Source organism: Acipenser ruthenus, chromosome 2 (assembly GCF_902713425.1).
Source record: "Acipenser ruthenus chromosome 2, fAciRut3.2 maternal haplotype, whole genome shotgun sequence".
NCBI classification, from domain to species: Eukaryota; Metazoa; Chordata; class Actinopteri; order Acipenseriformes; family Acipenseridae; genus Acipenser; species Acipenser ruthenus.
The window spans coordinates 22,663,144-22,688,354 of NC_081190.1; the positions used below are offsets into that span (position 1 = coordinate 22,663,144).

General features: G+C 37.8%; 1 protein-coding gene across 3 annotated transcripts in view; it reads right to left on the reverse strand.

Annotated features, from left to right (window-relative positions):
* Positions 1 to 25,211, reverse strand: part of LOC117409112 (methylglutaconyl-CoA hydratase, mitochondrial) — a 91,398-nt gene that overhangs the window by 33,907 nt on the left and 32,280 nt on the right. For all 3 annotated transcript variants that reach the window (XM_058992273.1, XM_058992265.1, XM_058992276.1), the window contains exons 5-6: positions 19,982 to 20,074; positions 14,077 to 14,133 (exon numbers count right to left, since the gene is read on the reverse strand). In XM_058992273.1, coding sequence (XP_058848256.1) covers positions 14,077 to 14,133; positions 19,982 to 20,074 — 150 coding nt within the window. The remainder of the gene's footprint in view (positions 1 to 14,076; positions 14,134 to 19,981; positions 20,075 to 25,211) is intronic.

A 25,211-nucleotide genomic window follows, 5' to 3' on the forward strand; every position in this document is an offset into this window, starting at 1 on the left:
ACATCCAAAACAAACTACTGATCTTACAATTCAGTTCCCTAATTTTCTGGGAGTGTCGGGATACAAGTTAAAGATCAGCAAAAACTGCAATGTATTTATTTATTATGTTCTTATTCCAACAAACACATACATAATGAATGCAATACATGTAATACATTTGCTTTTATATTCAAGGCTAGATAAAAACATTGGTATTCCTAGGGCAGATCTGCTTTATATCACTGGACAACAAATCCCCTTGATTCAGCTGAAGAGAACTTGACTCAACAGTACTTGATAGATATACTTAAATACTGTTATAACCCTGCCACAATAAAATACAGCTGTGCTTTGTAAATGTACTATTGTGTAATGATCAAAAGGGTTAGCAATACATTTTGATTGCAGCTGGAAAAAACTGCAGATGGAAAATAGAATCCCTATATTTATGGGGGGGGGGGGGTACTTGATTATTTTGCCTAAAATAATCAAGTACATATTGTTTTAAATAGAACTGGGTTCATATAAGCACACAATATACAATACAGTCAATAGCAAAACGATTATTCCTATGGAAATCCCTGAAGATGCAGAATTACAGCCACAAAGCACGGTCTGTAATCCTATAATTTATGATATTGGAAAGCAGCTGTAACTGAACCCTGCCATAGCAACTAAATGTTGGTCCAAGGGTAATATCAACTTCCCATGTTCACTGTCAGTGCTACCAAGAGGATTACTGTATAAACTTTCACTCAAATGCTCCTGCATTTTAAGTCTTGATTAGAAGCACAATGCTACAGCCTCACTTACCAGATGTAATATATACAGTATCATGTCCATTGCCTTAGTCTCATTATACCCTGTAACCCTGCACTAAGCTTTCATCCACAGATTATTTCCAGTGATGGTAAGAGTGGTATTTGATACTATGAATACACTAGATTTCTGATACTGTGCCTGCAGACTATTCACTTTCATGTGCTTAGAGCTTCTACATCCAATAGGGAAAGCTTGGGCAACTTTGCACCCCAATGGATATTAGCATTCACTGGGTTGAGTAGGAAGACAGATATTGGGGTAGAACTGTTTTCAGCCAAAGCTGGGAATGGGAAAGTTGTGTAAAAACAGGGAAGTCCAGGGTGGATGAGTTTGTCACTGGCATTAAGTAACCAGGTGTTGGTGCATTGGTATGGGTAGAGGTCTCTCTTTATTTCTCACTTTACATATGCTGTAAATACATTTTAAAAGGTATCAATACTATAACCTGCAAGACCATCAAATATTTTGCAAAAACACCTTAAGCCTACATTATGGAGTGATCCAGCATCCAGTCACATAGTGTGGAGTGTGGAGTAGTGGTTAGGGCTCTAGACTCTTGACCGGAGGGTCGTGGGTTCAATCCCAGGTGGAGGACACTGCTGCTGTACCCTTGAGCAAGGTACTTTACCTAGATTGTTCCAGTATAATAACCCCACTGTATAAATGGGTAATTGTATGTAAAAATAATGTGTAAAAATATAATAATGTAATTGTATGTGAAGATAACGTGGTATCTTGTAACAATTGTAAGTCGTCCTGGATAAGGGCGTCTCCTAAGAAATAAATAATAATAATAATATAAGAACATAAGACACTTGTCCACATTTTGCACTGCTTCATTCCCTTCAATGTGTTGCCTTGGAGAATTACGTTAACAAGAAAATACCACCAATGACATGCTAAAGGAAATAAATCACAGTGAATTAGTGCATCAGGGGGATGAGATGGGGTTAACTGGAAACAGCAACAGCATCCAGAACTCAAACTTCCAGGTAACCAGTATCCAACAGCACAGTCCTTGTGGTGCAGTAGATACAGTCTAACCCACTTACGTGTATAACACAAATATTTATACACTTCACCAGGTTGATAATATGCAATCCTAGTTCTTATTATAAAATATTACGTACCAGTATCTAAATGCATTACACTACATTCCTAAGGCTGCACTTAATTCAAGCCAACAATTTATTAATTTAACTTGAAGAAAACACAGAACCATTAGTTTATACCGTATTTTAAATAAATGCACAGTAAATGGTAAAAAATGCACAGTGATGCACATTCACAAAATCCCCCCTTGATCTTTAAATAATTAAATGGAAATAATTGTTATTTAAATGAAGTATCTACGTCGCAGACAATTCACCATATTCATTTTGAAAACTGTATTCATTCATAGTTTCTTCACACATCTACATATAATTTTATCCACCTTCAAAAATGAACAGAAATCATTAGACGTACCTTTAACAAATGCTGTGTTCATTTTAGCATTTACAGTCTATTAATGAAAAGTCTTTCAGTTTTCTTTTTTGCAACCATTTTGTGCAGCTATTGAAAGCGTTTGTCCCTGACACTGTCCCTGCCTGTTTACAATGCACATGCTCGGTTAACTGTATGAAAAGCATCACCAGCTGTACAGTAAAATGGGAATATACACTTACAATATTACACTTAAACAGGGTACATTTAATGATGCAACATTGGTAATGGGGTTGGATTTCTGAATTGAATGCACTTAAGCCAGAATGTACACTTAAATGACAGACACTTAAGGCAGGGTAGACTGTAGCAGTAGGTAGGAAAGTAGAAAACATGATATTGTAAGTAAGGTGCTTAATAATGTCATATTACCTAAAGATTTCCCAAACCTTCATCGAACATAGCAAATAACGTTGTAAACATATGGTGAATGTACAGTATACTCTTGACATGTCTAAGCTATGAACAAGAATGTGCAAACCAATATTAACTTGGATACAAAAATGTGGTATTACTAATTCTTCCAAACACCAATCTGTTATTCTCCCTCATACCTTCACACTAGTCCTGAATACAAGCATTGAAGCAGAACAGTGTTTCAGTTGCAATAAATAGCAGATGGCTGTCTGCATTAATCAAATCTCACTTCACAAATACTGAGGGAGCCAATGTGCACATCACCTCTGAAACACAGCTAGAAGATCAATGCTGACGGAATGGCACAAATGAATACTGATTCGTTTGGTGTGCGCTGTGAGTGCACATGTCCCAGTTATCTCAATCGTATATTTTCAAATCTCCTGTTAAGCATTAAAACTGCATTTGCGAGTGGAAAAAAACAAAACAAACACAAAAAATACTTGCTGTCGTTTAGATAAGCCCTGGTTGATCTTATCTTCTTTAAACCTGACACTTGTGTGATTAAACATTTCGGATTTGCAGCAATTAAAAAAGCACCATCCACAGATTTAGGACACATAAATTCTCTAAAAGAAAGCACCAGCCTCCGGGTGAAACACACAAAGCATGGTGCAAACTACCCAGTGATCTTAAATCACATGCCTTTTTTTCTCTAAAAACAAAATGTAACCAGCTGAAGTCAGTTAAAAAAAGGGGTATCTAATATATCTGATGCATTCTTTTGTATAACATACTGCAAGACTACATTACATAAGAGTTGTCAGAACTGCAACCTTGGCTGTATCTTGAAGTAACATCACCAAACCATCCGATTTCTAGCAGAATGGATTAATAGCAATCATGCACTTGTTCCCATCAATCAGAGCTACATGACTACGTCAACTATTGCCTTGTCCCCAGGGGCAGAGTGCCTATTTATGATGGCCCGGTTCTTCAAGAGTAGACAATTACACGACTACAAGAAGCAAGAAATCTATAATACACAGTCCTTCCCAATGCTAAACAGGCTCAGATTACAAACACTGAGAGGTCTTATTGGTCTCAAGGGGTGACAAGGCCGGTGATGTTACCAAACCCATTTTTTTTCCTCTTTTTCTGGATATATTTTCCTGCTCATAAAAGGCACTGGGTGGACCGCAGAGAAAAAAGTTTTCTTTATTGAAGCAAGCTTCCCCACATTGCCCTGTGACTATGCCTTAAGATGACTGTACCGTGCCTTTTGGTAGTAAGGGAGAAGTTTATTCTCACTCCATCTTTTTTTTTTTTAGGCTTTTATTTTATTGTATAGTTGTTGTGTTTTTTTATGTGTTCCTTGGTTAAACCACCGAAACAAGGCCTCCTGAGGTTTGTGTAGTCTAGTGCATAAACCCAGGCATTACAAACTTGTGTGAACATTTACATCACACTTTTATATTGTAGCCTTCTCTGCACTCACCAAAATTCAGCCATTGTTGGCAAACCAGTTTGTTTACATCACCTACTGCACAGTAGTTTTATGTACAGGCACACACTTCGTCCCTTCTTGAAGCTTTCTGGCCACTCTGACACTAAACCATTTTCTTTACTTTCAGCAGAAAACAGGGGAGGGGGTACTATTAAGCTTTAACAAGAAAGACCAATAGAGATAACACTGTCAACAATGCATGGGTTTTCTAATCTTTTTGTCTTTACTCTTTAAGTCAAGGATTGTTGCAATTCACTGAAACCAAATTCCTGCTATGAGATTTCCTGCTTCCCTCTCACACCTCAGATGTCCCTTTGATTACTCTTTTCATTTGACAGGCATGGCTTTGCATACATCTACAAACGGCTGTGAACACTGTGCCTCTGACCCCAATGCAGTCACAGGCTGTTTATTGGAAATGTTTGATTAGCTGACGAGCAACTAGAGTTAACAATGAATCGCCTTAAAGACATGACAGACTGACACATCAGTCACAGATGTGCGCGTACAGCCAAGCAGAGCGGAAAGGCTTCAGGACAACCCCACAACACTTTGTGTGATCAAACAATAGTAGGCTATTTGTCTTTATTGTTTCTCAGGCAAAGTATAGTACATAATGTACATGTACTGCTGCTGATATCTGACAGAGTCTTTAATCTTGTTATTACATTATCCCTGGCTCTGCACAAGACATTTTCACACATGCTCAGTAAATACACAAAATATGCTTACAAGCTCAAGACGTTGACTATATTGTTCTGGAATGGGACATGTAATTTGCTTACTGACAAAACAAAACTAAAATAACGTTGATTTTGCATTTCCTAAAGCAGTACAGTATTTATGTTTGAGCACCAATACAGCTTGTCAAAACAGGCATATGGAGTACCGGTTGACTATCAATGTTCATGAAACAGTGTGTAATGCAACATTTGTACTAAATTACGACAATATGACATTTGTGATTTTTAATTTACCTTGTCTCCATGTCCTTTGATTTAAAAAAAAAAAGCATTACTTGGAATAAAGATTCTTAACATATATTGGTTCTACCTCTTTTTCAAACTGCCCACCTGTACAAAGACTGTATTGTTGGAGGTCACTCTAGTTAGTCTGATGTAACATGCATGGTCTACATCCCCTATTTAAAACAAGAAGAGAGGGTGCTCACTCTGAACTCTCTCTTCTGCACAAAACAGAATGGCCTTCACTCCAAAAAAGACAACCGAACACCCACACTGTCCACCTGGGCTACAGCCTCCGTTCCACTGGGCAAGTTTATCATCAGTGAGAACACCCACACTGTCCACCTGAACTACAGCCTCCATTCCACTGGGCAAGTTTATCATCAGTGGGCTAAGGCCTGTTGTATTCTATTTTAAGTTGTTGTCAGCTGTTTTTTTTTCTTCAGTGCTCATTAATTGGTTGGGAGACACACTAGATCCACAAGCTGAACACCACTAAATATGGCAATAAAAAAACAAGTCACAAAATGGGAAAATCTATGCAAAAATATAAAGTAATTAATTCTATACAGAAGCACAGGCAAAAAAAAGCACAGACCACTTCTGCAGTGAGAACGGTCTTGAATTGATCCAAAAGTATGTCTGGCACTTTTGGCATGTGCTTCTGTGTAGAATGAATGGCTTTATATTTTTGCATAAATCGGAAGTTTGGTCACGTTTAGTGAGATTCGGTGTGTGGATCTAGGTATGTCTATGATTTATGATCTGCTGGTGCTCTACGCACCTGCACTATACTATCTGTTGGAAGCCATTGTCTAAGGCGCTGTAGATTGCTACTTAAGATTCAATGACATTAATTGATTTGGCAATGAAGCAGCCTAGGATTATAGCAGTCCAAGGCAGTTACTTCATGGAAGCCTGATATTGACATGAGCAGAATTAGTGAGTCAGTCTAAACCAGGGTTGCACCTGCAGATTCTAGAGGTTCCAGTACTCTAGCTGTTGGGCACATGCACAGAAATCACACACACCCTTCCCTCACTGTCACACATACTTGGCGCTTGTCCATGCTTTAAGTGTTTTAATAAGCTGTAACTTGATTAAAACTATTTACAAACCTATTTATTTGAGTGGTCAAGGCTAAGGTGTTGAACAAATGTATGCATCCCTTTTTAGTATCAGTAAATAAAAATTATAAATCATAACACACCACATGGGAAATGTTATGAATCATCTGGGCAGTTAAGAGGGGCAGCCAAATGGCTTTCCTGTACAATAATGCTGAACATTGATGCCGTCTTCAAAAGAAAATCACTGCAATGGTTTGTAAATATTAAACCATTTGATCCATTAAACCCTCACCAGTGCCGAGTTTAGAAATGCTAAAATAAATTATTTTATTTCTAGAATTTGCCATCTTAATATTCTAAGTTCTTCAATTAATAACAATTCAAACACATTTTTTTTTTTTTTTTTTTAAATACCCCCTTCTTGTAATTACATATCGTAGTCTAAGAGGCATAAAAGTAAAAATATGAGTAAAACGTAAATATTAAACAGCTTAAATAATGGGAACTGTGACCATACTGTAGAACTAAATGAAGGAAGTCTTATTATTACAGAACAAGATAATACAGCCCCATTGTTGCTTGATAATACAACCAAAGGTAAAAGGAGCATTTATCAGACATGGTCTCATGTATCACAGTGAATACAGTATCTAAACATAAATTAAACAAGTAACCTAAGTCTCTTCACAATAAGACCTGCTAGGGGTTTTGAAACATTAAACCATTCTACGTTGTTCAGAATGTGGCTACATTTATCATGCAGAAATGAAACATAATGTTTGTGCACATTCTAGGGTCACTGATCGAGAAGGTCACATGTGTGCAGCACAGAAACAATACCCTGGATGCACCTTAATGTAAAAGGGCAGTGAAGAAGTGGTTTGTTTCTTCCTAACAAACTTCATTGACAGCAGAGACAGCAAATAAGAACATTACACACCTGTGGATCGTAAACAACACACATTTAAACATAATCTACTGCGACAACAAAAAGATTAACGGGAATAAGAATGTATGTATTTTTATTTAACTCTAAGTCATTTATGAAGTTCAGCTTTATTGCAGTCATTTTTTTTATACTTACAAATAAGGAAATGCAGCTGAAATGAAATACAAAGATTACTAGTAGTTGCTGCTTAATTTGTGGGGATATTAACTCCAGTTAATATGCTGCACTGACATGCTTAGTTCAGATGGACCTTGTTTTCCGGAGGGGGGAAAAAATAGGTCAGCAGATGCTGTGCTGGTCCAGGCTTTACTGATGTGATTGTTGAACTGAAGCCAAGGAATGTTTTAATAAAAGAAGATGAGAAGACCGATTGGCTGTACCTAATTTGTATAACATTTTTTTTCTAAAATCACAGCATTATAACTGTGTAACTGTATGTTGAATGTTAATAAAAGACAATTGCACTGGTATTCCTTGACCTTCATCTGGAGGTTAAAGGTCATAGATTTCCCACAATTCTTGCCATTTAGTTTACCTGTGCGAAAGAGCGTTACTTTTTCTAGAAGACATGGACTGATGAACACACGGTCTGAATCATACATTTTCTTTGCTTTGCCTTGTATGATTATAAATAAAAATGGGAGGCAGGTTTAAAACCAATGTGAGCTAAATGTTTGGTATAAATAACACATTTCTTAAATAGGCAGCTCTCTCTTCCAAAGCCTGTTGTTGTCAATTTTCCTCTTGGTTGAAAGCAGGTCACTGGCTTTCTGGCTTTTCTCCAAGCTTTTGAGATTTATTCAGAGTGCACAGCCTCTAGAAATAGAGTGATACAATGTCAGCAAAAGCCATTTTTATTTGACAGACATACTTTCCAGTGCCCTGGAACTAATTCATTCACTGACCCGTTATTAAATGCAATCCGTCTGCCGCACACAGTTGCGGGCGTGTGTCTGGAACCATTAATAGTTAATATATTTCTAAGAGCTTAGCCGTCTGCCTCTTCAATTATTTGTGTGTATTACTCTAACAGACAAAGATGCAGTATCCTCAAAAAGATGATTTATAAAAGGAACATAGTAAAATAATTGAATAGCTGCTATTTTAGCTGATCTAATGCATGGAATGCAGCAGACATGTTTATACAGATAAATGCCAATTAATAACTGTAGATTGGCTGGTACTGGGACATGTGTTGCCGGTTTTATAGCACATCTTTCTTACTAAATATCTTGATATGCTCTCCCCTCTTCAAATACAATACGTGCAAAATGTTTTAATCAGCAATCCACCACAGAGGTGCAGTGGTCTACCAAATATGATCAATTTCATAACAATACAGAATGACTGGGCGGGGCATCAGCTCTTCATTTCACCCCCTGCCTCCACACACTCCAACATGTTCATTAAATGACTGAATGAACTGGTTATTTCTTTAGACCTTTTCATTTCTAGTTACACTGCCATTGAGAGGTGTTCAAGGGCCTGACAAAACTTAAGAGAATGGAAATTATGACTGTTTGGCTCACTTAGTGCAATTACTACCCACTGTTTTACTATGTGGAGTTCCAATTCATAATTCCCTTATTTGGAAATGTTTCAGTGTGTGCATGTGACATCTTGGGGCCTTGTACCAATACAGTTACTGTAGATTATAGGTGTCTTGGTCAAAGTAGGGCTGAATGTGAGATGAATGTGTTAACAATACCAGCTCACAAATTAAAATATTTTAAAATCAATATGAATTTCGAAGTGTAAACCATGGAGTGCTTTCGGGGCTAAACTTGTGATCCCAAATGTATATATGAAAGTATTGTTCTTTAACCTTTTCTAAATTAAAACACATAACAGCACTGAAAAACCATAGCCTACCCAACACAATACATACGAATTATGAACATTCAAACATGAAAAGTCTATGTTCATACAATTATTATTTGTATTGTAGACAATCACTACTTCATTTATAGATGAATTTATAGATGAAGAAGAAAAAAACAGCATTGCCCTTTTATTACAGGAACTATTGGGCAGGATTTTCAAAAACCATTGCCATTTTATCGAACTTCAGTAGCAAGTGATTTTCAAATGAAATGTGCTAATTAAATCAATCCTTTAATGCTTTGAAATTGAGTCGATGAGGTCGTTAATTAACACATTTCTCGGTAAAAAGCTTAATTGTTGCAGGTCACGAACATCACTTCCTGTCTCAACAACTAAATAAGAGGAACGTTAGGTTACGGATGTAACCCAGGTTCCCTGAAAAAGAAGACGACCACCGATGATACTTTTGGGATATTGCCTGCCTTTGGTAGGTATTTCTGAGCATTTTATATCAAAGCTGCAGACAGGCCCATCTGCAGAGTGACATTCCAGGTCCCGCCTCCCGAGAGACCAAATAGTCACTGCGCAGAATGCTCGGTCTTTTTACCTCAAAGCCGCGTAAGCAACTAAAGCAACCTCGCTGGTTGGTGGTCGTCTTCTCTTTCAGGGAATCAGGGTTACATCCATAACCTAACATTCCCTTTCAATTCGAAGACGACCACAAAGCCGTCGCGAGGGAGATGATCGGACAGCTAATGAGGGATACCTCAACCACACATAACCGATAAGGTCAGTGGTGGGAGTGTGCAACCTCAAGGACCCTTTTGTCCAATGAAGGCACTGAGATCCATAACTGGAACCTGCCTGGTTCCGGGTGCCAAAGAGTGCCTTTCGCTTGACTGAGGAGATCCAGACGGAGTGGGATCTCCCAGAGCTTGCCTTGAAGGAGCTGGCACAAGGTTGCAAACCAGATTCTCCTGGGTCACCAAGGGGCCAGCAGAACAACCGTCGCCTTCTCAAACCGGACCTTCTCTAGGAAGGCTGGGAGCAGCGATAATGGTAGGAATGCATAAAGCAGCGTTCTGGGCCACTCGTGGGCTAGGGTGTCTACGCCGAGTGGACCATCTGAGTAGTAGAGGGAGTACCATAGGGGGCAGTGTGTCGTCTCTGCTGAAGCAAAGAGATCAACCTGCGCTTGCCCGAACTGTTCCCAAATGTGCTCCACCACTTGAGGATGGAGTCACCACTCTGACGAACGTGGACCTTTCCTGGAGAGAAGGTCCGCTGCCGAATTCACTACTCCGGGGAGATGGACTGTTCAGAGGGATAGCAGATTCTGCTGGGCCCAAATCAGTCCACCCTGGTGGTTGACATATGCCTCTACCGTCCGGACTAACACATGTCTTTCATGGAGCTCCGGGAGAAAGTGCTGGAGAGCGAGGTGATCTGCCTGTAATTCCAGCATATTTATGTGCAGGGACATCCAGGGGCCCGACCAGGAGCCGCGGACTCCTCTGCCCTCCCAGGCTGATTCAGGAAGGTCCACTGTGGTAAAACCGGCCAGATCGACTGGAGAATGTGACATTGGGTCAGAATTTGGAACCTCTTTTCCTTTTAGAAAACCATTGAGGAAGCCACCATCCTTCTTTGGTATTAGGAAGTATCTCGAGTAGAGCTCCTCCCCGTGGGAGATGGGGATATCTTGGAGCTGAGGCCCGCTTCAAGAGGCAGCTGGCACGTTGTGCCCCTTTCCTCAGAAAGGATGTCACCATCCTACGAGGGAGCCAAAGAAATAGCGTCTTCCTCAGCTATCCCCAGCATCGATTCCAGCTCATCCTGCATCTCCATAGGGAGAGGAGGGGCTGTGCATAGTGCGGGCACTGCCTCAGGTGCCCCGGCCGGAGCAGGGTTAAGGGCCTTCTTCCTGGCCAAGAGCTCTAACACTTGGGCCATCTGGGCCTTCAGGTCCATAATGTCCCTCGCCTGGGTCGAGCACTTTACTCGCCTTGTGGATTGCTCTGGAAAGGGAGAGCACTGGCATGGCCTCTGTGGCTAAGGACAGGACACGGGTGAGCTCTGTGAGAGCTGGAAGAGGGGGGACTCGGGGGCTCCCAGAGCCATTGACCGCTTGGCCCCACCAGGCAAAGTGGTGGACCAGCTTACACAAAGGTCACACAAAGGCTCATAAGCTGCGGTGGGCGAGAGTGCTTGTGTAACAGTACAGTGAAGGAGACCCGAAGCACCGAGGTGATTGGGCTTGGGCAGCCAGCGAGGTCAACTCAACAGCGGGACTGCTTAACAGCGAGACCTGGGGGAAGCAGAACAGCTGCGTAGTGTCGCCTTTTTATTTTTTATTACCGACAAAATAAAAAAAAGAATGGGAATATCTATTTTGTAAACTTCATTTAAACTTGTGCATTTTGTCATGCAGAATGTACATTTATTTAGATAACTTCACATATACAATGCTGATTTACGATTATCTGGCGTGTAGGTAAAAATCGAACAGAAAAAAAAACAAAAAACAAAAAAAAACAACTTTGTATTTATTTTTTGTATGGGGTGGGGAAGCCATCCATCTACATTGGCTGGAATTTATTTTCTTATGTTGACATCTGCTTTTGTATGTATTTTAGTATGTACGATTGTAAGTTATACATAAATACGTTTCATTTGTGTTTGTAGTTGTTACATAGCATACATATATAATAACTATGTAACACTTCATTATACATTTATTAAGCTTTTAAAATTACGATATTACTCCCTACCCATTACACAATTTGTTTATAGTTAATTGTTCGGTGAATTCCTCTTATCATCCATTTTCTCTGGTACTGTTTGCTTGCCTCCGCGATAACTACGAGATGAAATGTTTACAGAATACTTAACACAAATTAGGACCATTAGGACCATGCTGCATGATTTGTTTATTATTAATAGCGTTATAACTAAACCACACCAAATCATGTTTTTATTTACAACAAATGCAAAACATGTTTTTGCTGACTTTATAAGCTGGGCGACACAGTATAGGTTACCTTCATTGTAGCCTAAATAAAAAACGTGACTTGGTATCATTTAATCATAATGCTATTCACACTCAATGAATCATGATTACAGCAGCAGTTTTTAAGTATTCTGTAAATATTTCATCTAATATTTAAAAAGTACAATGTGGGGCTGTCAGGTCTTGTTTTAAAAAAATATCGGCATGGACATTATATACAAACCAATGGAATACCGTCCGTGTGTGTGTGTTTGTGTGTGTGTGTGTGTGTTGTTAAAACAAACAGGTCTGTTAAATTTCTGTTTCAAGGTGAGTTATAGTCTTTCGTTAATTAAAACCCTCCTTTTCCAAGTGCAAATTAACTCCTGATAAATTATGACAATTAACACGGATTTGCTTTTAAATTCCCACGCAAACAAAATAAATAGTCGCAAGAAGCACTGCTTGTTAAGATATTAACATTATTTTCAGAAATCACATTAGCATAATTATTTAATAAAGAGATAGACATAATGACCTCTTGTAAATGCCCAAATCAATGCTACATATCGATTTGTTGATTAACACTGGAGTTACCATTTACAAACTTCTGAAAATCCTGACCGTTGTCTCTGCCCCTACGGAATTGGAAAAGTTAAATCGGAGCTGATATTCCTTATAAATACACTGAAGCAGGTACTGTAATAGCTACTTGATGGAGGCCTAATTAGTTCTCAGTAGTCGAACAGCAACTGTTTCAAACTGCAACAAGAGAATAGAACTTAAAAGTGTTGTGGTTGTTCTCATGTTTACTGCATTCAATAGCGGTTTGCTATGCTGTCAGGAGCATGATAAATATTTAGCAGAGTTATCCGGCAGGCACGGGGAGGAGGGGTAACTATACTAATGACATCACCTCGTGCAGCCCTACTAGCAGTATTTTGGTTACCATTTAGACATAGCTACTGTATTTGGTTATCTTTAAAGAAAATGGAAACCACCCATACTAACAGAACACAAGCTGTGGCTGAGGTACTTGTGGTACAAAAGTATACAAACACAGATGTGCAGACAAGCAGACTAAGAAAATAACTATGCAATTAAATAGTTCAATGTGCTTCCTTGTTTATTTGAACAGAATTATACTTGTAAGCTAGTGGTACCTGCTGATGAATTAAATTAGGTAAATATTCTAGTTATGAATATGCGGCAAGTACCGGTATGTCAGATAAAGCTACCACAACAGTGGCACAGACAAGTCATCATGCAAATACGTGTAATAAAGAATAAAAGTATGCTTGAATGGAGTATCCCACATTATCCAGTTTAGCAATCATTGAATTTGCTCAGTAAACAGCTTCATGTTCCACTGGCTTCTACAAAGTAATTATCTCTCAGGACTTTGACATTCAACACGTTTGCTCACTTAATTTGATCACAGTGCATCTGAACCTCCTTAAATAAAGATCTAACACTGGAAATTCTCTCACTTTGTTGAAAAGGATACAGGATGTTGGCAATTGATGTCATGTACCACAAGCCTCTCTTGTTAAAGGGATGAAAGAAGCAACTACACATTTCAGCAGATTTGAAACAAGTAAAAGCGAGGAACAAAATGATCAAAACTGTAAAAGTCAATTATAAGTAACATAAATAAATAAGTGTTGTGAGGCTGCATCACTCGTGCATTACAGCTCAAAACTAACTCAAGACATATTACTGTGTGGTAATATATTCTGATCCATATATTATACTATTTACATGGATGGAAATAAGACTCCCATTGCATAGCAGTTTGATCCATTCCTGAGTTTAATAAGATGCACCTGAGCTTGTTACATACATACTGTGGCTAATCAAGCTTGTATTAAAACCTGGATTGGACGAAACTGCTATGCAGTAGGAGTCTTATTTTCATCCTTATATATTAAACTTTTTAAAACAATTAACACATAACTTCTTTGGTTAAACTAGTTTTGTCAAATTAATTTTTACTTTCCTTTCTTAGACCTGAGGTACAATTGCAATTTGGTGTAAAACACTGATAACATGTTGCCCATGGTTACCATTGCAATATCATAATTGACCAATCTGACACAGAACATTTCAAACTTTAAAATTAAACGTACCTGCTCCTGGAATGATGGCCAGCTTCGTTTCAACCAGTCCCATTTTTGCAGTGAAGGCTAAAACACAAGAATAAAAAACATTGTATATTAATGGCTGGTAAAAAAAAAACAGGCTTGTTACAGGTTTGGTAAAAGTGACTGTGGAAGGTCAAAGTAACCAGATGTGTTTTAATAAAGCTGGGACACAAATGATTTTAGGTTCAAGTGCTGCTTTGCGCATATTTATTGCCAGTCAGATAACCAGTCTAATGTCCAGCTCAGGGTTTGTCAAACACATAGACAGAGCCTTTGTTACCAAGCCCTTCGAGCTTTGAATAACTCTCCTCTCTTTCCAGCTTCATACTGTGGCTATTAAAGTAGCCAACCAATCACTCCTTTAAGGGCTGATTGGTAATTCACACACTTAACTTAAAACTAAATTAATTACATCTCTCTATACATGAAGCCCATTGTTTCAGCACAGGTATTCCAACAGTCTTGTGCAACTGGCTTCTTTGTAGAGATCTATCCAAAAAAAAATGTTTTATTATTTTTGTTAGATTCTTTAAAAAACACACTGTTTATTTCTGGTGACAACCAATTCCTCAGTTGTCTGATGTGTTTCCTGGGGAACACAGCTAAGTGCACATTGCAACTCAGCCACCTGTTCAAAATCAGGCTTTTATTACTTTTCCTAAAAATTGATCCTTAATGAAGGCAACTGTTGGGGTCAAGGCCCCTTTTTTCATCTTCAACTGTTGTTGTCAAGATCATTCTAGACGTCTTAATAAGCTGCTATTTTAGTGGAACACATGAAAAGCAATTTGCAACTTTTTCTATGGATTTCACATAAACAATGACAGCGGATATATGATCAGTGTTTAATCCATTTAGCAATAACAACAACCTGTACTTGACAAGCTCAACAATTTACTGCACAACAGGAGCCTGAATTAGGGCTCCACGCTTCACTCTCCAGACTAACAAAGCAAATACAGCTTTACGTGCTTAGTAATGCAGCACTTGTGAATTCCCCAGTGGAGCACTTCCTATTCATCTGAGATGTGTTTATTGCTACTAGTTATGTGAGTATTTGAATCCCTGTTATTTATTGGGCAAAAATGATATTAATTCCCTTCATAAATTATCTTCGACACCAGCAATTAACAAACCATAAAATAAACAAACCCCCAGCTACTGCTGTGCTTCCATTAAGAGTCTTACAGGATTTAAGCCCTTTCCATCACATTTCACTAAAAACATATTCAGGATTTGTCGTGGCTAGGTTTACTTGTTTAATGAAGCTGCAGTCTACAGTGTACTGCCAGGGGCTCCAAGTGAAGGAGGCAGGAATACTGAAAACAACCAACAGGTTCAATGGGTTCAGCACAAAGCTGGCTTGAAAAAAATAATCTTCACACACAATGACATCACAAGACAACATCGATGCTAACACGTGAACATGAAGATAAAAGACTAAGGGGATCTACAACTTTACAAGAAATCTGAACTGAAATAAAAGCTACCTCATGAGTAACCAAATGACAAGGTCTATAAGATGCAATTTTTTTTTAAAATTTGGAATTATTTTTGAAGGGCTTAGGTCGGCCAGGGTGTCCTCGGCTCACCGCACACCAGCGACCCATGTAGACTGGCTGGGCGCCTGCAGGCTTGCCTGTAAGCTGCCCAGAGCTGCGTTGTCCTCCGACACTGTAGCTCTGGGTTGGCTGCATGGCGGGCCTGCAGAGTGAAAAGAAGTGGTTGGCTGACGAAACACGCTTCGGAGGACAGCATGTGTTCATCTTCACTGCTCCTGAGTCAGCACAGGGGTAAAAAATAAAACAATTAAAAATAACTAAATAAATAACTAAATAAATAAATAAATAAATAAATAAATGGAATAGCCTTTTAGTAGGATCTAAAACACTGGGAACATTTTAAAAAAGACTAGAATCTATGCTTTTAAATTAGTTCCCCCCAGTAGGGGAAAATGGTGTGCTAACAAGGGACGAGCCTTGATGGGCAGAATGGCCTTTTTATCGTTCACAAACTTTTCTTTTGTTCTTTTTTAATTTTCCTTCTATCCTTAATATTTCATTGTTCGGCAAATTACCATCTTACACTCTTGTCCTTTGTTACAGAACAGGTTGCAAGTAAGCTCTTCCAGGTTGCATAATGTATCAAACTCGCTAGGGGCAATTTAGTCCGCCAAGTCTGTGTGGACAGAACTTTCCTTTTTCATCTTATGTCTACAAGGGTTTTCTGTTACTATCAAGTACTCATATAACACACTCCTATACCAGCCACTAAAACATTTTTAAGTTGGTCTTGTGTGAAGGGTTGTCAAAGCATTCACAGCTGTCGGTGGCAGTATATCAATGTCTGTCACACTGGGGACGGTAATCAATGATGTGTAATAAAGGTCAGAACTTTACGCAATCGAAGGGCAGCCACATCAACAAACTTAATGACATGTGCAAAATAATACACTTGCAAACAGAAACTTGTCAACATCTGTTAACATCTATAATATCTTTAGGTCATAAAAATTGAGAAGTAAGGCTGTATTTTTATTTTTATCATGGATTTCATGATTTCTGTGAAATTTACCAATTGCAGTGTAATATTTAGTTCCCCATGACAATTCCTACTTTTGAAAAAAGTGTAAATATACATATTTTTTATCACTTAAAAATAAATACAGCAAACGTTTGCCTTATTGAGGCACTACCTGTTACATTGCACTTAAGAACATGGCAGCTGGTTTAGTTTGCTTCCTGTAAGTGAAAAGGACACCAGATGAATCAAAGATCGAAAATGTTTTTGCTAAAGATCGCTCTTTCCAAGGGGAAGGGGACATTTCACGTGTGTCTGTTATTTTGACTTTTCTTTATGTTTTTATTCTGTTTGATAATTCACTAATGGTGAAAATATAATGTCTTTAAAAAAGTGGACATAAAAATATTTTGCAGTTTAGCATTTACTGTTTTTCAGGTACGGATTTCAATATTTAGGAACATTTGTTGTATAATAACTAGAGATCATCAATTTTGAATGTCACAATGCTATTTTTTCTGCTTTAATAAATATTATGCTGAGGACTCTCTGCATGTGTGTGCACTGGTTAGTTGTTCTCTTCACCAGAGCAGATGGCAACCACTTTAAATTCAGATGCTATGATAAAGGTAAACCACATCAATGCTTAACAGTTTAGAATGCAGGGCATTTTTTCCATCTTGTATATTTTGTATTTCTGAAATAATCCAGTGATTCAATTGCACATTAAAAAGCTTTCATTTATAGCACTGATGTTACCTCTAATTGTTTACATACTTCAAAGCCCAAACCAGTATATAATTAGGGGAGTATGTGAAAGATGTATTTTAAAGTGTGTTATTACATCTAGTGTATAATTATCTGATAATTATATACGCAGCTGGGTTACGCAGCCAGCATAGTCACTCGTTTTCCCCAAAGAGCAAAATAACCTATTGCAAAACTTACATGAGTTGTGAGAAACCTCACATCAATACAAGTACTGTTCAAAAGTTTGTAAATTGTCAAGGCAATTCAAGACACAACATATCTTAAATAATTTACTGGTAATAACTAGCTACAGTAGAACCTGTCATATCCAATTTTATTGGTTCCGGGGTCCATCAGATACGTAAAAATACTTTATCTCAGAGGGAGTCATTATAAAACATTGAAGCTTCTTTATTAACGTTGAGGCATTATAAACGAACAATGTCAGGTGCATCAGTATGTCTAAAACACCACAGTACAGTATTGTACATATACGATAGAAAGAAAATCTGTGACAATTGCAAAACAAAGCACTGTATTACAGTATTTGGCAGCTTACAAAACAGCATTCCAAAAACAGTTCTTACAATGCTGTCTCATTCTAAGACAAAGTAATCCGACAACAAGAAAGTTTCAGCTAGTTTCAGCTTTAACCCCTTGCTTTCTTTTATTTAACATGGTTAAACTGGGCAGTAATGTGAAGTGACAGTATGTAAAAAGTTTTTTTTTTTTTCAATTGAATCCATTCTGTCCCGCCAAGAGCTCAGTTGGTAGCAGCATGTGTAAATGACATTCCAGAGATCCATCGGTTAATAGTGGATATTCTATCTTACATGATCGGATACGACAGGTTCTACTGTAATAGTGAATCTTATGAAAAACAAATACACTTTAAGATAATTTTCTGGCTCAACCTTGCTTTTACTCATAACATAATGGCTCAAGGTTACCACGCCATTTTGTGGTTTAGCCTGACATCCAAAAATATGTGTACAAAATCTGCTGTGCCTCTCTGGAAAGATAAGAAATAGGAGTGGCAGCATACATGATAATAGTCCACAGTAATAAACAGAGTAAATTCACTCTAGGGTGACATAGATCAGAATGTAACTCAGCTTTTGGAAACATCCCCAGAAGCATAATATATTTTAATGTTATATACTGTGAAGGGAATCTATGGAGTAAATAGTAGATGTATTTGAACTTACACTACCTGCTAGATAAAGATCACGACCAAAAAAGCAAAAACATTGTGTTTCTGTGAACCTGACAAAAAAAAAAAAAAAATCAGGAGCGTGTTACTTAAGAGACAGTGACCCTTCACCTCTGCATCCTGTCACTCCAGTTCAGTTAGGGGTTGCAGGACCACTTTATGTTTGTCTCTGTCCCCACCCGCCTTGTGGTTATAAACCCAAAACAAAAACGGAAATGGTCAAAGCATTAAAGGAGGTCTGTGTGAAATTGTTTAGATTATATTTCTGCTGGGCTCCCGAGTGGCGCATCCAGTAAAGGCGCTCCACGTGGAGTGCAGGATGTGCCCTATAGTCTGGACGTCGCGAGTTCGAGTCCAGGCTATTCCATAGCCGACCAAGGACGGGAGCTTCCAGGGGACAGGGGCGCCTGCGGGCTTGCCTGTAAGCTGCCCGAGAGCTGCATTGTCCTCCGACGCTGTAGCTCTTGGGTGGTTGCATGGTGAGTCCGCAGTGTGAAAAAAAGAGGTCGGCTGACGGCACATGATTCGGAGGACAGCGTGTGTTCTTCTTCGCCCTCCCGAGTCAGCGCAGGGGTGGTAGTGGTGAGCTGAGCCTAAAAATAATTGGCCATTTCAAATTGGGGAGAAAATAATAAAATATAATTGGCAACGACTAAATTATTTAAAAAAAAAAAAAAAAAGAAAAGAGAGAAAAAAAAGAGATTATATTTCTGCTTATTTTCAAACCCCAAAAGAACGCTGGTTTAATTTGAAAGTGCCCCAAGCTCCTTTTGTAGTTACTCAGGAACTCCAAACTGAGCAGGACTGATCTGCATCTGGCCTCTTCAGTACATTGTGTTTTGCTTTAGTGCATTTGGCTGATTGCATTGTTGGACTGTTTGCTCCAATGCAAACCTACAGCTACTGTATAGCATCTTAGCTTCAAAATCAATCTCATAATTATAAAAGCTTTTTCCTACCTGAAAATATTTAACAGTAAAAACAGCAAAACCGTTTATGATTGACAACAGCACTGAGAGAGATGAACGTGGTCACTTTTTTGAGTTGAATGTTTGGCTTTGTTGTTGTGAACTAAATATTTATTGTTCCCTGCCTTCTACAGTATGTATCTTCAAATAATAATAATAATAACTTCAAACAATTCTTCCTATAAAGGCATAACAAGAAATGAACATAATTTACTATGATAAAATCTTGCCATTGCTATTCTGTCTGTTGTAAAGCCAGCAGGATGCATCAGCCTAATGATGAATTAATTAAACAGTACCAGGTGTGCGGGTATGTGTGTTTATTTCAGTGACGCATCACAGATTTAAAACTCCCCCAGATATAAGAGACCTTAAGAGCGGCATTAATGAGACAATCCATTATATAACAGTACACTTGTAATCTGAATGTCTTTCTTACCAGCAGTTCTTATGTCACAGGCTAAAGCCATCTCCAGACCTCCTCCCAGGGCAGCCCCATCTATTGCAGCAATTGTTGGCATTGGAAGATTACCTAGGAACAAAAGAAGCAACCATCAAAATAATATAAAAATAAATAAACAGAACCCTAACTGTGAAGCCACCCGTTGTCATCCATAGTCATAGTATTTTAAAAGAAGCCACTCTGTAACGGATAAACCAGGATGTCTACACATTTTACATTTACCACAAGAGAGGAAGTGCTCACGCTTTGGTTTGTTAAGAAGCTGTGTTTTATAAAAATGTTTAAAGTGCAATAGTATGACTTTTTCTCTTACACCCTGTTTCTGCTTCACTCTGTTTGACAGGCCTCGACAAAAAGTTAAGGCATTCACACGCTGACAAGTGTACAATTTTTCATGAAATGACTGAGATTTTTCAGAGTAATCGAAGAAGTGAGAAAGTATTATATAGAGCAAGACACTCCAGCTCAAGTACCTTAGGCATGCTCTCTATTATTAATATTTGGCAAACTCACACTCTAACAACAGCTGTCTGCTTTACCAGCTGGACCTCAAGGTCTTTCTGTTCTGGGAAGGAATCTTAAAATAAATACACATAAGTCAGGGGTCTGGAGTTTTGTGGGACCTCTACACAGGCCTGTGTTGAAACAGTTAAAACAACAGGGAGGTACTGATGGGAAATTCAATGTGTGCCTTCCTCTGCGTCATAAAAACACTAGAAGTAAACAGTATCTGAGCAAAAAGTTTGCACAGGGGGAGGAAATACCCCTCTCAAGGTAAAAGGTGGCTGAATATACAGAGCAGTTAATACATAGTGTTTATTTTTGTTTGTTTTTTCACAGCAGCAAAAACAGATTCTACAGTATTTGTGGTTGTTTTACATTATAGGCTTTAAAAAAAATGCACACATATTTCATCCATAACAGGGGTATGCAATTCATATCGCCCGACACCCGGGACAACAACATTTATGCGAGGGACAACAAGTTTTGCCATAATACTTTGCCCGTTGGACAAATAGTTTTTTTATTTATTTATTTTTCCTATGTTCATTTTGGTGCTAAAAAACGGGTTTCTAGAGAGCCATGCAAGTTTTAAAAAGTGTTTACGTCCCAACCTTATCACTTCTGATTGGCTAGCTGTGGAAAAAGCTGATCTTCAATTGGTTACGAAGAAACCCAGAAATGGCGGCAAGAGAGCATCTGGCAAGGCAGACTAATCTTTTAAACTTAAGCTATTATTTAAGTTTTTTGTAAATTAGCAAATAAGTGATACTGCTTTCTTCATACATGAACCTAACATTTAAATGCAGCAATCTAGTAAATGTACAAAAACAAACAAACACCATAGTCGCTAAAGTATAAGCGGATTAGAAAAAATGTGAAGTTTACTGTTTAGAAGCATTTCAAGGCAAAAAATGTAATGATTTTTTTCCTTTCGATTTTAGTGTTGCTAACCTAGTTTGCCATTTACCATATTACATTTTTTTTTATATATTTAAACGCATGATTAACTTTTTTTTTTTTTTTTACTTTGAACATAAGCAAAACTTATTAAAACATGAAGATTGACAAATATGTTTATAATGATATAAATGAAATGTTTATATATGAGATTATCTATACAAATATTATTATTATTTTAAAATAAAATACAGAGACTGTAAATCTCATGGCAATGTGTTTATGTATTCATTCACTTATTTATGTATTTATTTTTCAGTAAGAGTAGTGCAGGGAAATAATGTTGAAAACCAGCATCACTCTGCTGCAGCAGTGTTCCAGTTAGCCATCCTGGGACAAGATGTTAGATGAAGAAAAATAGCTGTAAAATGTTGTACACTGTTTTAAAAATATAAGTATATGGTAATGGTAACAGTATTGACAGTCAGCATGGTTTTAAGAAAGGTAGACCATGTCTAACTAACCTGCTTGACTTTTTTGAGGATGTAACATTGACAATGGATAACTGCAAAGCATATGACATGGTTTATTTAGATTTCCAGAAAGCTTTTGACAAAGTCCCACGTAAAAGATTAATTCTCAAACTGAACGCAGTAAGGATTCAAGAAATGCATGCACATGGATTAGGATGTGGTTAACATGTAGAAAACATAAAGTACTGATTAGAGAGAAACCTCAAAATAGAGTGAGGTAACCAGTGGAGTACCACAGGGATCAGTATTAGGTCCTCTGCTATTCATAATCTACAGTAATGATTTAGATTCTGGTATAGTAAGCAAACTTGTTAAATTTGCAGATGAGAAAAAAATAGAAGGAGTGGCAAACACTGTTGCAGCAGCAAAGGTCATTCAAAACGATCCTGACAGCATTCAGAACTGGGCAGACACATGGCAAATTACATTTAATAGAGAAAAGTGTAAGGTACTGCACACAGGCAATACAAATGTGCATTATAAATATCATATGGGAGATACTGAAATTGAAGAAGGAATCTATGAAAAAGACCTAGGAGTTTATGTTGACTTAGAAATGTCTTCATCTAGACAATGTGGGGAAGCTATAAAAAGGCCAACAAGATGCTTGGATATATTGTGAAAAGTGTTGAATTTAAATCAAGGGAAATAATGTTAAAACTTTACAATGCATTAGTAAGACCTCATCTAGAATACAGTGTTCAGTTCTGGTCATCTCGCTACAAAAAGGATATTGTTGCTTTAGAAAGAGTGCTAAGAGCGACCAGAATTATTCCAGGTTTAAAAGGCATGTCATATGCAGACAGGCTAAAATAATTGAATCTATTCAGTCTTCAACAAAGAAGACTATGCGGCGATCTGATTCAAGCATTCAAAATTGTAAAAGGTATTGACAATGTCGACCCAAGGGACTTTTTCGACCTGAAAAAAGAAACAAGGACCAGGTGTCACAAATGGAGATTAGATAAAGGGGCATTCAGAACAGAAAATAGGAGGCACTTTTTTACACAGAGAATTGTGAGGGTCTGGAACCAACCCCCCAGTAATGTTGCTGAAGCTGACTGATCCTTCAAGAAGCTGCTTGATGAGATCCTGGGATCAATAAGCTACTAACAACCAAACGAGCAAGATGGGCCGAATGGCCTCCTCTCGTTTGTAAACATTCTTATGTTCTTATGTTCTTATATCCACTGCTGTTCAGATTATTAATAAACCCAGATATATTTTACAAAAACAAAAGCATCTGGGTTCATCGGCAAATAATTCTTAGAAATTGGTCTGCATATGAGAAATAATAGTCATCTCAGTAACTTAGATTATTTAAACACATAGAGCAATATGGTAGACAGTGGGCGATTAGTTTTAGAGTCAATGGTAAAGTTGAGAAAAGTGAATGCATCAATGCAGAGGCTGATCTGACTAACTTCCTGAACCTCATAAGCAATAATGAGTTCACTGAATCAGAGAAAAAGAAGTACAGTCAATCTTGGTTAACTCGACTGGTGGATAACTCGACACCTTCTCTTAATTCGACAGACAGTCTTGGTCCCGGATTTTCTCCATATAAAATATATGCGTCCTGCCTCTTCATTTTTTAATCCGACACCACGCTTTACTCGTAACTCGATACTTATTACCGGTACCGAAGGGATAAAAACTATTACTTGACACTCTTTTTTCACGTGACTGACCTCTGACTGGAAATGGATCGTTCATTCATTCATTCGCAACTACCAAGTGCAGCTGGTTACAGACCAGTATCAGTTCACAATAAGTGAGAAGTGAAAAATGAGTTCCCATTCAATTGGCTTTAAAGCTCAGGTTATTCGGGATAAGCATGTGCATGTTTTGCATGCGAAACAATCGACAATGCTTGGTTTCTGTGTGAAACTGTTGTTTATTATTGTTTTTGTTCACTGAGTTAATTCTGTATAATGTTCATTTCTTAAGTTTTGCTGCTGTTATTTTATTAATTCTTATTTCAGTCGAACTATACGAGTTGTACCGAGTTTGTACAGTACTGTATACTGTAATTGATTCATTCACTGCGGTACTTTCGACCGTTTTCATAAGAACATTTAACTAAAAATAAACTTGTAAAGAGTGTAATACTGTAAATGAGTTATGTTACTTATATGCATGTTAATGCCATGGCTCATGTGCACCTGTGGTTAACTTGACACCTTGGATAAGTCGACACTAAATGGCATCCCTGTGGGATGTCGAGTTAACTGAGGTGGACTGTATATACAGTACACCTTTCAACAAAATGTACATTCACCAACAAAACTCTGCAGATACCGGTAGCTATGATTTTTTTACTTACCGGTTATTCTTGGAGAATCCTGTACATTTTTGAGAACTACTTAAAATGACTCGCAACCATTTAGAATCCAGCAAACATTTAAAAAGGACTGGGAAATTAACCAAAATAATAATTTAAAAAAAAAAAAAAAAAAAAAAAAACAGGGGTGAGAACTTTTAACTAAAACCTACTACATAAAACATAACCTAACTAGATCAACATACTGGAAGCAGCCCAAAAGTACAGTTCACCATGTTCCACAATTAAAAATCTCGGTGTACATAATGTACAAGTCATCTTACATCCTTAAACCAAAAGTCATTGTTCCATTTAAAAATACACAAAAATGAGCTCTGCTGTGGCTAATGTAGAATTGCAAATGCACTTTGGGTTTGTTCTAAAAATATAAATATTATCATTTAAATTACATTTGTTTGGTGATTTTCAGTCAGAAAATGCGAGAAGGCTTCCAAAGCAAGAAGGCATGGCATTCCATAACCTGAGACTCCTTACATTCCAGAATCTCCACCCAGCCACAGCGCAGAAGCTCTTTCACACATGAACAAGGCAAGTCTACAGAGCTACACAAGACAGAGAAGAGTTCAAACCTGACATGTGATCACCATCTGGAAAAGGGTGAACTTCTTATTTGTTTGTCATTTTTAACCATATGCTTACATTACCAGGTGCATTTGTGAAATGCTACTGTTTACAACAAAATAAAGTATTTTTAAATAGATTAAAACCAACCAATAGTTATTTGAAACTTTTGCCTGTCATTAAGCAGTAGAGAAAACCAATACACCCCTGCCAAGAAGATGCAAAGGGGATTTCTTACTAAAGCATTTTACCATCAGCTCCAGGGAAAGGCTGAATAAGCCAGTCAAAATGGTGAATCACACTTTCAAAATGGAAGGAGGGCTCTGTTACTACAGAAAACCAACTAATTATGTAACTTTATATCAAA